This window comes from Pygocentrus nattereri, chromosome 6 (assembly GCF_015220715.1).
Source record: "Pygocentrus nattereri isolate fPygNat1 chromosome 6, fPygNat1.pri, whole genome shotgun sequence".
In the NCBI taxonomy this organism is placed as follows: domain Eukaryota; kingdom Metazoa; phylum Chordata; class Actinopteri; order Characiformes; family Serrasalmidae; genus Pygocentrus; species Pygocentrus nattereri.
This window is the reverse complement of record NC_051216.1, coordinates 29,818,692-29,835,912: the sequence shown is the minus strand read 5'-3', so window position 1 is coordinate 29,835,912 and position 17,221 is coordinate 29,818,692. Positions and strand designations below refer to the sequence as shown.

The window sequence follows — 17,221 nt, the reverse complement described above, 5'->3', positions numbered from 1 at the left end:
GTATCTGTGCAGCCAGCACAGTGAGGATGGTCAGTCTGAGCGTGCTTGGCTGCTGAATCTTCCATTCTTTTTTATGTAGTCCACATGTAGCAAGGCCTCCATCATTGATGAGGGAGAAAAAACTGGCTGCTTAGAGGCTACAAATCCCTTAAGCACACTTACTAAAGAGAGGATCATGTCCGAACGTTGACCCAATCGCTTCTCAAATATCACAGGACCCTTGCGAATGACATTTCACTTTCGCGCAAGCATGCAGCATACTGAAAAACAAGGAGTGAGGAAACAGCCACTTTAGACGTCAGTTTGTAATGATGGATTAGCCGTGAGTCAGTGTTTGTATACTGCATCTCTTTATCGTGTTGGAAAGCAGCCGTGTCTTCAGATCACAGTGACTAACCGCCTCTCCCCTCCCACCTGTCTGTGGCAAGGGTTGCTGCATTTTTGCGTTTGCAAAATGTAGGTGGCATCTCTGCCTTTATCCACTTAATCTGTACACGAGGGATGTAAAAAATGCTCTGTGGTGGTATTAGATGTTAAAGGCATGACTAAAGTTAGAGGTTTATATTGATTTTTCAAAACCTTTCCATGATTCAGTCACTGAGATGTAAAGAAAGTCATTCAGGATGGTTTGCTGTGAAACAGTTCATTGACTGTGGTCAGTAAGTCAGTAAGAAAGCCGTTTCATTCACCATTCATATATGAACCTACACATCTTCTGACTTTTTATATGAATGCTGATGATGGGGAAAATAGTGGCAGATTTATTATTATTGTTTTAAAAATATATTTTAGGTCACCTGCTTATATAAAAACTGTCACAAAACAGTCTCTCAGACATCAGACAGCTTAGTCATACCCATTTTGTGTAGTAACTTTTAGGCTTTGCCTTTAGAGCCATTAACCTTCAAGTGCCAGGTTCCTGTCACCACCACTGAACAATTCTCACTCTGAGTTTCTCTACAGAGGAGTGTTTTACATCAAACCACGCTAAATGACTTTGTTTACATCTTAACAACTTAATTATGCACACATTTTGGGGGAAAAAATGGAGGAATTCCCTTTTGGTGAAACTCTTTTCTCAACATTGGTACTGGAACAGATTATTTTGATTGGGCTGTTTTCTTCTGTTCTGCTACTCTTCCACAAAAGAGAACCATATGCAGTTATTTGAATGTGAGGTACACAGAAACAAGATTTCCACCTTTTGTTTTTTTTTTTTGTTTATTTGTTTTTGTGATCTATTTTTGGTCAATTTTTAAGATAAGATGTATCAAGAATTATGAAGATTCAATCCTCAGTCAAGTACAGACAAACATATCATAGGAAAACAAAAGCTCCAATGCAACTATTATCAGCCCAAATAAGAAAGGCCAAAGTACAAGTATGCACGCTGGGTCACTGAGGGCACTTGTTTTAATGGGCTAATATTAACACCTTAAGAGCCGATGCAATTGCATCCCAATACTGTGACTGATTTGACTTTATTAGTCATTGCAGTAGGCTACTGGAGAGAATCAATATTATAATAGAATAACAGCCACTGCTGCATCATAGAATATTTGGATTGAACCCACTATGTAAAGTAATTGTTTTAGCAGCAGTTAGACATTTTTGAGCTAGTGTGGTGGCTGAAGGTATTATTTACAGTTTTTATTAATCATTCAAACATTTTTAACAAAACTGGGGTTACTGTAATCCTAACTTTCTTAGCAAAGCAGAAGTTTTCTTTTGCAATTGTGCCTATTCTCATTGCTTTCACTCATTTTAAACGGATTTCTTAAAAACTGAAACAGTTTACACAGATCTCACACAACCACACAAATGTTAATTGGATCACTATGCAAAACACGATGGAAACATGTAGTGACAGGTGATAGAACACACTCTCATAGTTATAAATACCTTTAGCATGTGTATGAACTGCATAATGCACTATTGTTAACTCTGTCAGTCATCATTAGTTGCAGATAAAAGCATGAATAAAAGAAGTTTTAAATTGGTTTTAATATTCAGTTTCTTCTTTTTCTCTTGAGGTAAGAATAGTTGAGCACAACATTGTCCCAAATTATGACAAACATGAGGCAGGAAACACTATTTGTCAGTAGAGGGATGCGCCATATAGTTATACAATGTCAGACTTACCTACTGAGGTTTTTTACATTTGTACAATGAATGCTACAGTGCATCAGCTTAGATTTGGGTTTGATTTTTCTTCCACATTCTGTCACAGACAGGACATCTCTGATAACATTGTCTATAATTGGAAATTTCAATTGAGTTTGGTAAGAATGCCAAGGTCTTTTGTTTGGGACCCTTTGATGCCTCTGCTGATGTACTGATATACTCAGACCTCAGTGTTGCCCTCCACCACTCTCACCTTTGTATCTAGATTATAGAAAATTAATGGGCATTAATGGATTTTTGAATATTATGGATGAAATCAGCTGAATTCTAAATTAGTTTGCAGTAAAGTATTAGTATTAGTATAGTAGAACGCAAAATTCAAAACCTGTATTTTGGGATTTTTTGGTCAGTATTTAGGAATTTACGTACTTGATTATAAGTTGTAGTGTTTGATGGAAAAACTGCTTTTGTGTTGCAATTTTAGTGTTTAGAGTTTGTGTTTTAGAGTTTGACATTTTCATAAACGTAGTATGGTGTTTGTCCAGCGAGTTTCTGTTTAGTATTGTATGTTAACTGTTTTGAGAATATGACTGGACAAAAGTGTCTAGGCAACTGAGAAAATCTAATAAATACAGTCAAGGATTCCTGTCAATGAGAAGTTTTGAGTAGGTGAGCTAATGGGCCTCATTCGCCAATATATCCCTGAGTTTCTGAAGTTTATTCTTCAGAAAGGTCTATGTTAGGTTCATGATGTCATCTTTAAATGCAGAATTGTCTGCACCTCTGTGCTCTTGAGTGTGCGTAGATTATGTTCTTATGAACAAATCTCAAATAAGAAAACATTAGTGAGTGTCAGAATATTCGCAAACACTGTGCAAATGGATTTATAAAAGAAATTTCTTTTTGAAAACGGTTGGTGAACGAGTGATCTCACTGCAGTCTCAAAACATTTGCAGAAAAGTGCATCATGTCTCAGCATAAAAAGCATTCTCAGCATTATAATTTGGGTTACATCATACAGGTGTGATAGAACCTTTGTGACAGTTTTGATGTTTTCTATGAAACAGGTTGTAAATGCAAACCTTCCATTAACATGCTGTGTCTGTTTCAGCTGGATGTACTGGACTGACTGGGAGGAGGATGAGGTAAACGACAGCATTGGCAGGATAGAGAAAGCCTGGATGGACGGCTCTAATCGCAAGATATTTGTCACCTCTAACATGCTATGGCCCAACGGGCTTACCCTGGACCATGGCACCAACACAATGTATTGGTGTGATGCTTACTATGACCACATCGAGAGAATCTACCTCAATGGCTCTGGCAGAATGGTAGGTTCACTGAGGAACTGGTGAGACCATAAATTAGCCCCTTAAACGCCAGGCTTTTTTTAGCTATATTATTGTGACATATTATTCAGCAGTGGTGGACAAAGGATATCAATCCTTGATACCAATCCAATACTTGAGTGAAAGCAGATATTTCCTTGTGTAGAAGTTACCCAGTAGTTTTCTGAGTTATTCTAACTGTTCTGGAATACAGTATTGCCTCTGTAAATTGTGCAAGCTGGTACATCCAGTTCACCTCACACCTCTTTCCCAGTGACACAAGTAACACAGCACAAAGGGAAAAGAGCAGACACACACATACTCATCTCTAACCTGCACAGGTCACATAGTGTTACATTCATTTGACATATGACAGAAGATTGTAGCTGTGTGTCTATAGCCCAGTTAGTTGAAACTGCATAAAAAAAGTATTCAAATGTGAGATATTTACAAGCATTACGTTATGATCTGTTTACAGATAGTAAATAAATATAAACAAAACCATCATTGACAGAGTACTTTCTATTGGGAACTTAAATTTCAACTTGTGAAAATAATACTTTATATTATGTATTTGTATTTTTTCCTTCGTTGTTAAAAATTTTGTTTCATTGAAAATGAAAGATTTAGATTTAGTTGAGTTAAATTTATTAAAAAAATAAATAAATCCAAACACACTGTACCATGTTTTCATGTCTCTACTGAAACACAGATCTTAAGTCCATAAGAGGAGCCTTATTTTACACACCCCTGCATTTTAGAAGAGGAAGTGAAACTGCATGCCTGTCCCTTGTGGACACAATGAGTTAGCTCTCATTGTTTCAAAGTGTCCCAAAGTCTGAAAATCAGTGTGTAACCTCAAAAACTGTAACTACAGAAACACATATTAAGTAAACATTATGTTTTAATGAATATTATCACTTTATGTGTGTACACCTGTTCAAAGCTGTGTCTGGTAGTCATGTACCGGCTAGCACTTTTGAGTTATGCTCAAAATTAGCTAGAAAGGTCACTACAGTAACATTTGGTAATGTTTAATTAGTGATATGATTGTTTAGTTAATGACAAAATGGAACGTTTAGTCATTTGTTTCATCAGTTGTTTTAAAGTACAGATTAATTGTGGTAGATTTTAGTCTGAAGTCTCAGTCCGTTAAAAGTCTGAAATGTGTTCTCGGCTCTGACTTTGAACTTGTTTGACAGAACGATCCAAATATGAGTGCAACATATCAAACAGATCAGCCAACTGACCCTTCAATAAGCTCTGCTGTTTTGGTTGCTGTTGCTACACCTGACAATCTATTAAGTGTGTCATGTCATATCGGTTTACAATAGCGTCAATACATCCACAGTAGGACTATTCTTATCACATTATGAGTTTATAATAATAATATTAACAATAAACAAATCCATTCAATGACCAAACAGATCAAGTTACTCCACACATGCGGTACCAACGTGACATAATTAGCTAGATTGGTGGTAACCAATCAAGCCTTAAAAGCCCAGCAAGTGCTTCTCCCACTTCAAAGAAATGTGTAATGACACATTTGTGCAGAAAGTGGTAGTAGTTTTTTTAACAGAGTAGAGTGAAATTAAAAGTAGCCCTGCAAAAACAACAAATAATTTAATAAAGATCAGACCCTGACGAAAAGTACTGTGGTACAGTAGAGGTGTAATGATTCTTGAAATCCACCATCTCAATTCAGACCTCAATTTTCGCTCCGCTGTTTGCTTCATATCTGTAGGAGGGAGTGAATAAGAAAAAATGTTGAAAAAAATCTGGGTTTTATTAAGTCACCAACAATTTGAAACAATGAAGAGAAAAACACTAATGAACACACACATTGCCCTAAAACAAGAATAATCATTTTGTGATTTTTATGTATTGTAGCATTCATTGCGAATTGAAAAATTTTGTTTATTAGCAATGTAATGAAAGCTGAACAGGCCGCACCAGCAGGTTGGCAGCGGGTTAGAGTTAAGGGCAATTCCATCTTCTGGAACCGTGACACAAGACCAAGAACGTTTGTGTTGTGGTTTCAGTCTTGGTTTTAGCATCATAAAGCCACTAAAGTACAGTAGCAAAGTACTGATGTTTCTTGATGACAATCACCTATGGGTACTTGCTTAAAAATAGCAATAGAATAGAATATAAGGATGGACAAACACCATGAAGGAAAACAGCCCAGACCTTTTCTCATTTTGTTTCTGTGTTGCTTGTGACGTATTATTCAGTAGCTCTCAAAGTAGTATGTGAGTTAGGAGGCTATGGGAGTGAAGGACTGTTATGTAGGCCTGCTTACCAACCCATGGGGATAGAGGGATTAAAGCATGATGTTTCGTGATGTGCATGATGTTGTAGAATGGCAGTCACCTATAGGTGCTTGTCTTAAAAAAGTAGGATAAAAAAAGCACCATGAAGCAAAACAAATCAGGTTGTTTATTATTATTATTTTTTTTGCTTCTTGATCCACTCCCACAGCTGTGCCCACAGGTCTTGCTAACCTCAATGCTGTTCTGTGTGACCCAGGTGGTGTACAATGGCAAGGAGCTGAATCACCCATTCGGGATTTCACACTACCGAAATTCCATCTTCTGGACTGAGTACATGAACGCCTCCATCTTCCAGCTGGATCTGCTGTCGGGGGAGGTCACTCTGCTGAGGAGCGAGAGACCCCCTCTCTTCGGGCTTAGAGTGTTTGATGCGCAGAGTCAGCAAGGTAAGCAGTTTGGGAAGATCACTGATCTCTGTTCAAAGTAGCCTAGAGATCTTCACATCTTTATTTTAGAAGATTGCGATGTAGGACGCTCCCCTCCAAAGGAATTTTCTCCCAGTTTTTAGCATTAGTCCATAAAAAGATGTTATGAATATGACGACAAAGAGATTTCCGCCAAACAGAACTATAGCACCAAAAGCTATTGCATAAGACAAAGTGAGATTTCACAGCTATTCTGCTGGGGCGCCTGTCACTAAACAGTGTTATTACAGCTGTCTAGTGATTAGCGTAGCGGCAGGTAAAGGGCTGGAGGTGCGCAGTGGGGAGGGTGGCAGCTATCCTGGAAAGGTGTGGTCCACCGCTCTGTTTAGACTGTTCCACACTGCAGGATGATTACTGTCATCTGCTCTCATAAGCACCAGCCCCTGCACACAGAAGGAGGGACTGTGCTCAGCAGGGTGCTCGCGCATCTCGCACAGCAGGCTCCATGAGCGCAAGCCATGTTTTGGCCTCCCCAACATTTCATCTCTCTACCTGCAGGAGATGCTTTTGAACTGAGCAGGCGATCCGGGCTTGTCACAAAGACTCACTTTCTCTTTCGAAAAGAACGCTGTGAGAAGTGCACGCCATCTGGAGCACAGGTTCTGTTCCCGGTGTGGTTCAGATGTGGTAATCCTAAGGCTGAAGTAGTTCAGATTTGTGCTGCGAGAGAGTCTTATGATGTACTTACCACCACATGGAGCGTCTGCCTCCAGGGGAGGACTCCAGTTATGTCATATTATTTCAGACGCAGATCCTCCAAAATAAGCATTGCAAGAGAAAATTGTCTTGCCTGTCTACGCTATCAGCAGGGTGGGAATTTCAACTGTTCCCTCCGACGCTCTTGTCACCAGAGAGATTAATTGTGTCTCTTCAATTTGGTCCAGCACGGATTGGCTCCCACAAAAACACTAGTCTTTATCTCATTGGTCCAGGTGCTGGCTTTGAACTTCTCCCCAAATGAAACCTTGCAATAGTTCTCATGCTTCAACTTAATAAGTGACAGTTTTCATACAAAACTGCCTCCTTTCCTCCTCGCTGCCCTGATTGTATGCACTGTTGTCCAGAAGACCAATTATCCCTTTCAATGCGTGGAAGTGTCAGATGGCTCTCTTCAGTGATGTTCCTCATAATTCATTTGACATGTGATTGTAAAGGATGTGACATGTATCTCCAACATCCCTCGAGAGCAGGAAATTGGTGGTGAATGGTGAGGGAGGGAGGGAGAGCTTTATATTCTGTGTTCAGAAGCCTCAAGGAGAAACATTGCTAGAAGCTAAAGAGCAATAAATACACAAACAAGCATGGGGATCATGGAAAAGGAGATTTGTGGAGATCAGTTATTTGGCCCGATATTTGTTCTTTAGGTGACAATGCCTGCAGGGTGAATTATGGAGGCTGTGGTACTCTCTGTTTGGCCATCCCAGGGGGCCGTGTGTGCGCTTGTGCTGACAACCAGCACCTGGACAAAAACAATGTCACCTGTTCAGGTAGGCCATTTTACACCTTTCTTTCTGAAATATGTATCACAATAGACTCTCTTTTTGTTATACTTGTCAAGTACCAATTACAATCATGTTTACAAACACATTTACTATCAAATGTAATTCAGGTTTTGAGAAGGAATGTCATGAACAGTATTACATTCCATTCTACTGATAAGCTGGATGTAAATGCGTACCAGTGTTTCTGAATCTCATATTTCTCAAGTTCAAAGTAGGCATGCTTTAATGGTTTTTATTGTTACACACACACACGCACACACACACACACACACATTTAACAACACTTTCCTATTGTTTGGAAAGTGAAATGGTTCCCATTCTTGCTTAATAAAGGATTCCAGCTTTTTTCGGGGGGATTTTTACCAAATTTTCGCCCCAATTTAGTCATTTCCAATTCCACCCACTAGTTAGGACTCCCCCAGTCACACGATACTGCCAACGCTAGGAGGGTGAAGCCATCTCTTGCTCACGCAGCGACATTCGACAGCCGAACACGCTCAGAGGAAAGCGCCAACTGCCAGATCGGTTCTGTCAGCTAAAGGATGCCTGCACTAACTAGCATTGCATTGAGTGATGGGGGAGAAGGGGTCCATCCTACCCACCCAGAGAGAGCAAGGTCAATTGTGCTCTCTTGGACTCCCGGCTACGGATGGCTGTAGCATCACTAGGGATTGAACTCACAATCTCCTGATGACAGGACCAAAGCTTAGAAGGTTGTGCCACTTGGGAGCCACTGGATTTCAGCTTTTTAACAGTTTGAGGTCTCCTTTATCATATTTTTTGCTTCATAACGTGCAAAATGTTTTCAATTGATGACTGCTCTAGACTGCAGGCAGGCTAGTTTATCACTCAGACTCTTTTACTGTGTTGCCATGCTGTTGTAAAACATGCAGAATGTGGTTTGATATTGTCTTGCTGAAATAAGCATGGCCTTCCATGAGAAAGACGTCATCTGGATAGCAGCATATGTTGCTTCAAAACCTATATATATTTTCTAGCATTAATGGTAATTTCACAGATGTGCAAATCACCCATGCCATGTGCACTAATGCATCCCCATACCATCCCAGATGCTGGCTTTTGAACTGTGCACTGATCACAAGCCAAATGGTCCCTCTTTCTGTTTAGTTTGGAGGATATGGCGTCCAGAATTTCCAAAAAGAATTTTATGTTTTGATTCGTTGGACCAAAGCATAGTTTTCCACTTTGCCTTGGTCCATGTGACGAAACTTGCATTTGTGGTTGCAGTCATAAACTGTGTTCACAGACAAATTTTTAGAAGTATTTCTGATCCCATTCAATGATTTTCACTGCAGAATTGTGTTCGTTTTTAATGCAGTGCTGCCTGAGGGCCTGAAGATCATGGCCAGCCAATATTGGTTTTTGGGCTTGTTCCTTGAATACGGAGATTTAATGATTTGTACTATAAATATCAAAATCCCCAAGTCAAATTCAAAAGGGGCATATATTAAAAAAGTTTCAACTTTTGATATGTTGTTTTTTGTACTCTTACAAAGGTTTAAATAATTGTCACGTCATTGCTTTCTGTTTTTATTTATATTTTGCACAATAACAATCTGGTGTGAGTGTGGCTGATCCTGCCCTATTTAAAAAAAAAAAAGAGGTTCCAAACGATTTTTGTAGAGTTTGAACATAACCAGTCCGCTGTCAGACAGATCGTGACTGATGATACTGCATATACTACCCCAGGCTCAAGGAAGACGCTGGAGGCAGGGTTCATGTTTACAGCAGCCAAGTTTTAATTCACACAAAATAAACACAACAAACAAAACCACTGAAAACAAAACCTATCCTAGCCACTTTTCAGTAGCTTCAGCCAGACTTTTCAGTCCTACTTCAGTCCTTCTCCTAGCTTTTCAGCACTTCCTCTGTCTTTTGGTGGCGCTGCTCGTCCCTCTCTCCCTCGCTCTGTTCCCTCTCAGCTCTTTTTAAAGGTGAGCCAAGCAGGAACAAGAGCTCACCGCTCCGCCTCCTTGTTACCGCCCCCAGCTGGCAGCTCGGGACTCGCTCCTTGCTCTGGTGCCTCTCGTGGCCGGCACCAGCGTCCTCGTCCTCCTTCTCCAGCCGTCACTCTCGTGACTCGTGTCCATTGGGGGAGCTTGGGCCTTGCGCTCTGCCCCCTCCACACTCACAGCTCTCTCCCTGCCGTCCTCACCGAGGTTCGTTGCTGCTGGTTGTTTGGGCCCCGCCTTCCTGCCGGCTCTCACCAGCACATGCCACAGTTATATTTGGCAGAGTTGAGCACTGCTTTCCAGCATAAGAACATCATTCCAACTTTGAAATATGGTGGTGGCAGTATCACAGTTTGGAGCTGTTTTCCTGCTATTGGACCAGGACAGCTTGCCAGTATTTGATGGAGTTATGAATTCTAGATTGTATCAAAAATTCCACAGGAGAATGTTGGGGCATCCATTTGTGAATATAAAATCAACAGAAGGGTCCTGCACAAAAAAGACAGTGACCCTAAAAATACCAGTTAGTCTATAAAGAATGATCGAACCAGAAGAAATGTTACATATTGTAATGGCTTAGTCACACCCTGAGCTCTGTGCGTATAAAAAAGGTGAGTACAACGGAATAGAAAATATTTTACCTTGAGAAAACAACAAATAAACAAAGACAGAAATTAAATGCAGAAATTAATTTCAAGTTTATTTATTAGAGCTTGTCACAACGTGCATTGTAATAAAGCAGTTTTATAGAAATCTTGGTGCTATTGCCAGCTGAGCAAGCCAAGGCTTATTCTTGCCAACAGTGGCAGGAATAACTCGCTAAGAGCAAGAAGAAGAAACTTTCAGAGAAAACAATATTCAAAAGAGGAAGCTGTTCTACTCTGGCCGACACCAGATAGCAAAACAATAATACAGCAAGGGCAAAATTTATAGATAATTAAGAATCAATGTATATACAGTGGTGACTATTGCATAAAGTGAATAAATGAGCCAGGAGTATTTATATCAACCATTAGCCGATGACAGAGGTATTTAGATTTACCAATGAACCTGTAGCAGAACTAGATAGTAAGCATAGATGAATGGATGGATAAATTAATTACTGTTCCTTATGGTCTGTCAATATAGTCAGTTAATCCGTTTTCTTAAATGTTTTAAGTCATTTACTCATATTCAGATAACAGAAGAGTAAAAAAATTCGAACATTTAAGACATTTGTCTAATTGACTATATTGGAAGACCATAAGCTCAAGCAAGGAACTTGAGGAACAGACTAAAAGAGCAGAATATACAATGAAAACCAACAACACTCTCTTTGAGTGAGAAAATGACAAGATCCTGCTACTCTTTCAGAGCTAATTTGAGTCTTATGGGAATGGTAGTGCATATTTTCTTCCTCACTAACATGCTTTCATCTGTGCTTTGTGTTTTTGTGTGCAGCCTCGGCAGGTGAGGAGGAGCCGCGGCGCTGCGGGAGTGAGGATTTTCAGTGCAGGAACCAGAGGTGTGTGAGAGCAGCCTGGATATGCGATGGAGACGATGACTGCCTAGATGGCAGTGATGAGGAGCACCTCATCTGTGGTATGTGCTGTAATGTCTGACCGCCTGCTGAGAGTTTTGCACTGAGCCAGTGAGCCTGCCTGCACATCTGACATTTATCCTCCGCTTTTAGCAGCAGCTCACTTTAATGAATGTGCTGAAACTCATCATGCTACATCAGTTCAAAATGCTACAAAACTTTCCCAGTACACAAGGGATGAAGTGATATTTTAGTTACACAGTTTAATTATTATGCGAAAAAGAAACAAGCAGACAGACATTCAGTCTCACAAATTTGTGGACACAACGATGGTTTAAACAACTGAAATGTTTGAATGCTGATGAGTGCTGATATTAAAACAAAGGGATAAACTGCTGGAGGTATGTAATTATTATGATGCGTTATATTCATCATGTTATTATTATAACGTGTCATTATGAGGATGCAGTGCCCTCCACAAATATTGGCACCCCTGGTAATCATGAGCAAAATGAACTGTAAAAAATATTCCTATTTACTTAACCTTTTGATCTTTCATTCAAAATATTACCAACAATCTAAGTTTTATTTAAGGTATTATGATTGAAAGAATAAAATAAATCTTAGAATTAAAATCACAATTGTTGGCACCCCTAAAAATTCATCAGAATGAAATCTAACTGAAGTATATTCCCATTCATATTTTATGTTTTTAAGTTCACCTGAGCGATTAGGAACACTTAAATAGTTAGCCACTTTCTGTTTCACTGGGGAATATAAATGAGGTGAAACACAGAACAAATTCCCTCAGTCATCCATCATTATGAGAAAGACCAGAGAAAACAGCAAAAGGTTTTTGAGCTGCACAAATCAGTAAATGGCAATAATTAAGATGTTTAAAACAACATGAGATGTTAAGAATCTGCTGCAAAGAGTATGTATTTCTATATTGCCCCTACACACAGTGAGCAGGACGGGTCAAGAGGACAAAAATCTCCAAGAATCACAGATGGGAAACTGCAAGAATTAATTTTGGTCTAGGGGTGAGAATGTCTGCCAAGCCACAATCAAACACAGACTATATGACCACACGTTGTTTGGGAGGCTTGCCAGATGGGGCCTCTGCCAACAAACCTACAGTTTGCCAAACGTTATTGGAACTTTCAGTGGAACAGTGTTCTTTGTCAGATGAGACCAAAACAGAGGTTTTTGGCAACAAACACTAGAGGTCAATTTGGTGTGGACATAAAGATAGCTATGCAGAAAATGACCTCATCCCCAGTATAAAGTATGTACAAAGTATATGTGAAACAAGGGTTCGATTCCCCATTCAGGCAACAGCACCTTTTCAGGGTTCAAGCAGTGGCAGAAGGTCATTTGGTGTAAGGTCTGACTATGATTTAGCAAATATTTAGTACTTATTACACAATGTAAATTAGAAGTGAACAGGATGATGATATTTTATCATTATTGATAAATTTTGCTTATTGGTAACAGCAGGCTTTTCTGAGCATGTCATGAATATTGTCTGTGCTTGAAGAACACTGACAAAATCCATGCTTTATTATAAAGAGAGCATAATTATTCCTAATTTAATTGCAGCACATTATGTGAAAATGTATTAAAAATTGTTGTACCTTGTTGGTTTTTAATGTGACATTGTGTATGTATTTCAAAATTTACATTTACATTTTGGCATTTGGCTGACACTCTTATCCAGAGCGACTTACAATTTGATCATTTTACACAGGAAGGCGAAGGTGGTGTTAGGAGTCTTGCCCAAGGACTCTTATTGGTATAGTGTAGGGTGTTTACCCAGGTGGGGATTGAACCCCAGTCTACAGTGTAGAAGGCAGAGGTGTTAACCACTACACTAACCAACCAAAATGTATCGTTATCCAGGGCTGGAGAATTTCATATTAAACACAGTGGAAATAGAAACTCATGGCGTCATTAATGTTGTTAAAAAGTAAAAATTTTAGTCAAAGTTCACATTTGTCTTTCATATGCCTGGGTCCCTTTGCTCTTACAGGGAGACCAGGACTCTCAGCCTCCCTCAATACAAACTCTTGACTTTGTGCACCAAAAAGAACCCTGGCAAGATTCCTAATGCTGTAGTCAAATTATTTAAATTATCAATTGCTTTGGAGAAGTCTGCCTGAGGTTATAAATGTAACATATGTATTATGAGACGTTACTGCAGATCATTGCAACACCCTCATTTGTAATAAAGAAAAACACAATTTTAAAAATGTGTCTGCATTTGTGACATTCATACATAGACACATTCAGATACAGACTGACACATTGACATATTCAGAAAAACTCAGTGCAGTCAATATAAGAATGTTCCCTCCCCCCACACTGCAGCCCAGTGTGCAGTCAGCTTGTGAGTTAATCGATAAGACGAGCACCGTGTTAAACTGTTGGAGGCTGACTCATTTTTTCATCATGAGAAATGCTATAATGTGATCTTCTGTCAGAATTATTAGAATTGCAAAATCAATTTTCTGCTCTGCTGGGATGTCCCGTAATCCGCTGAAACTTTGCTGTTTGATCAAGCTTCCAGTCTTCCATTTCATGTATTATTACTCGTTGTCTACTGGGGATGTGTTTAGCATCCTGAGGTGCAGGAAAAGACTGATTTTATTATTAAGTCGAGCAAACAGTTGTGGGAAAGAGGGGACCACCTAAAGAAAACTTTCAAATCTCCGCTCAGCGAGAACTGCAAATATGATTGATTCTTTTGGTTTGTGTTATTATCTGCAGCTAACCACAGCTGTCCCCTGGACCAGTTTAAGTGTTTGAATAATCGCTGCATTCCAAAGCGGTGGCTCTGCGATGGGACGAACGACTGTGGTGACAATGAGGATGAGTCCAACAAAACCTGCTCAGGTAAGGCTCTGGCCATTTTATGTAAGCAATTAACAGTTCTAAAATGCATGCAACTCTGAATTTGAAGCAAGCTGACTTTAGTCTTCAGTGGTTAAACCCCAAACAGCATTATTGTACTTCAATTTATGGGCCCAAATCTACTGTGGAGCTACATTGGGTGCTGCACTACCAGCACCAACTATGCAAACTGTGCAAAAGACACATCAATCACCAAGTTATTACTGAGCTCTCTTTAAATACTCTTTCAACACACTTGCAATCATCATATTCATCGGCTCGGGGAAGGCGTCTCAAGCACAACGAACGAGGCCAATGAAATTTTCTTCCTCACGTTGCTTGTAATTACAGATTTCCATCACAGAGGTTTCCAAATAACCAAAACTTATGTAGTGTATCTTTAAACCCATTTACTAAAGATGCAAGCTCTGTCTTTGTGCTTAAAGGCACCCAAAATAACCTCAGTTGTAAAAATGCTTATTCACATCCAACAGCAGTCCTATAGTAATATCTAAATGTGAGATTTGGACTTTGAATGGTTTTATCTCCTCAATTTAGTTGTCTCCAATTCTGCTTGCTAGTTAGGTCTCCCTCATTTACACGATGCTATTAATGATAGGAGGGTGAAGGCTAACACAGGCTTCCTCCATGACCTGTGAAACCAGACACTGCATCTTTTCGAACTGCCATGCACTCAACGTCATCGCACAGCTAAACGTGCTCGGAGGAAAGCACCAACCGTGAGGTCTGTTACGTCAGCTAACAGACATATTTTAAACTGTGCCATATAACTATAGTGGACCAGGCCCTACCTACTTGATGGCAATGGTGAAATCTTGAACTGTACCATGAGCCCATCGAGCTTCGAGTACAGCTCGGCTTGACCCACCATCCTTCAAGGTACATGGAAGACAAGTGTCGAAAATGTTCTCCGTACTGGCACCAAAGTGGTGGAACGAACTCTCACTGGCTGTTCATACAGGAGAGTCTCTTGCTGTCTTCAAACGCAGACTGAAGACACCTCTCTTTACACAGCACTTAAATGAGCATTGAATTAAGTATTGATTGTAATGTATTGTATTGCACTTTTGTATTGTATTTTATTGTATTGCACTGTGTATTGCAGTTTGTTGAATTGTAGTGTATTGTATTGCACTGTTTTGTGTTCAACTCTGTTCCTTTTCTCTGGGTATCAACGGTGACTTTTTTGTTTCTAGCAGTATCTGAGCTCAGGACTGTGTTTCTCTCTAACTTATTGGTAACTAGATAAGATACTTTCTCTAGATAGACCAACCACTTCTTGTAAGTCGCTCTCGATAAGATCATCTGCTTAATGCTGTAAATGTAAATGTATAGTAAATTTCTTCAGATTATTACAATGAAGAGAATTACTCAAGATTACTCAAATGGCAGAAATGGCTTATCAGATGAGGAGGACAACAAGCTAAAAGTTAGTAAGATGACTACTTAGCTATCTAGACAACTTACTTCAGTTAAGCTCCTTTTCTCTGAAATGAGCTTGTCTTTGTCATCCGTTTGTATTGCATAAAGATAGAATCTCTATTTTCTTTACAATTTTGTTCTGTACATTAATATACACTACTGCTAGCTTGGTTGTATTGATTAGCCTGTAGATCAGATATAGCAATCAAGGTGTGGTTGACATTGTCGCATCTAAGGATCAGAATGTAGACCAGTGTTTTAGGTTTTTCCACCAGCTTTCCCACCACTGAGTGTGTCAGAATCGCTTATTTCTGACCTCCTTTTTACATACTTGTGTAACACCTGGCTTGTTGCCAGCTATAACACTCTTGAGCAATGTAAGTGCTGTAAGATCAATGGAAGGCTGGGACAGATGTGATAAATGCTCTCTTGTCAACACTTTGACATGCTTCCAGTAGAGCTTGGGTTCTTAGTGTCAAAACAGCAGGCCAGTCCATGGAGGCCATTCCTGTCAACCCATCACTTCACAAATGCTTTTGCTAATTGACTGCTAATGGAAATGTAATCCTTTCCCAGACTGCAGCTTCTCACATTGAGGTGGAAAAATGTTCACTGCTAGTGTAATGGCAGATGCGAACTGGCAAAAGTTAACCCATTAAATCCCTAAGAGCCACACTCCAATTCTACACTCTAATAAGTCTACATTTTACACTTATAATGTTATTGTACTTACTAAACACATTAGCTTTTTGTCAAAAAATTGAGGAGAGTTACATTTATTTTAGTGGAATACTGTTCATGGTAGGTGAGCTGCTTGGCTTAGTGCAGCCACACTCTGCTTTAGCTTACAATGACAACCTGATGCAGGGATGTGGAAGCCTTCTTTGTTAGAGGATGGAATTGATGCTTTTATTTCATGTTTATACATTTCCAGAATCTGCAATAGCAAACTGCGTCCCTCAGGCCAGCTTTGGTTAGTCCAGCAGTACAGAGTAAATGTGCACTCTAAATTGTGGGCTAGTTTTGTGCCTGTTGAAATGCACATGACAACACACCATTTACATTTAAATCCGTTTATTTATTTCATCCAGTAAATAAATAATGTAATTATCTCCTGCTTTACACATACTATGTTCAAGTATTGAATGTTATAAACAGTAATTGCTATGGGCATGCCACATTAAACGTTTTAACGTTTTCCACCCAACAATTCAGTAGTGTAACTGTACATACACATATATTCACATAGAGAGAGAGAGATTTATGGCACATTTTACATTAATAATAGACATGATTAATTTATTAATTAGCTAAACAATGTGACCTTTTTATCATCATAGGATGCCATCTTCAGCACATGTCAGTTTATGAAATTTCTGCCCTTTTTGATCAGCTTTGCTCAACTGTAAATGCTATTATTGTGAAATGAAAGCATCTAGAAGCCACAATAGCTTAGCCAAGAAGCAGTAGACCATGCAAACTCACAGAGCGGGGCTGCCAAGTGCTGAAGCGCATAGTGCATAAAAATCGCCTATTCTCTGTTGAAGCGCTCATTTTCCTGTGTTGCAGCACTCTGAAAGCAATTTCAGCACAAGACTTGTGCATCAAAACCCTCATGAAACAGGTTTCCATGGCCAAGCAGCTTCACACAAGAGCACTATGCCCAACACCAAGCGTCG

At 39.5% G+C, this 17,221-nt stretch overlaps 1 protein-coding gene across 2 annotated transcripts in view; it reads left to right on the top strand.

Moving 5' to 3' along the window:
• Nucleotides 1-17,221, top strand: part of lrp1bb (low density lipoprotein receptor-related protein 1Bb) — a 412,476-nt gene that overhangs the window by 209,061 nt on the left and 186,194 nt on the right. For both annotated transcript variants that reach the window (XM_037539357.1, XM_037539356.1), the window contains 5 exons: nucleotides 3,236-3,455; nucleotides 5,985-6,174; nucleotides 7,578-7,700; nucleotides 11,129-11,269; nucleotides 13,977-14,102. In XM_037539357.1, the coding sequence (XP_037395254.1) occupies nucleotides 3,236-3,455; nucleotides 5,985-6,174; nucleotides 7,578-7,700; nucleotides 11,129-11,269; nucleotides 13,977-14,102 (800 nt within the window). The remainder of the gene's footprint in view (nucleotides 1-3,235; nucleotides 3,456-5,984; nucleotides 6,175-7,577; nucleotides 7,701-11,128; nucleotides 11,270-13,976; nucleotides 14,103-17,221) is intronic.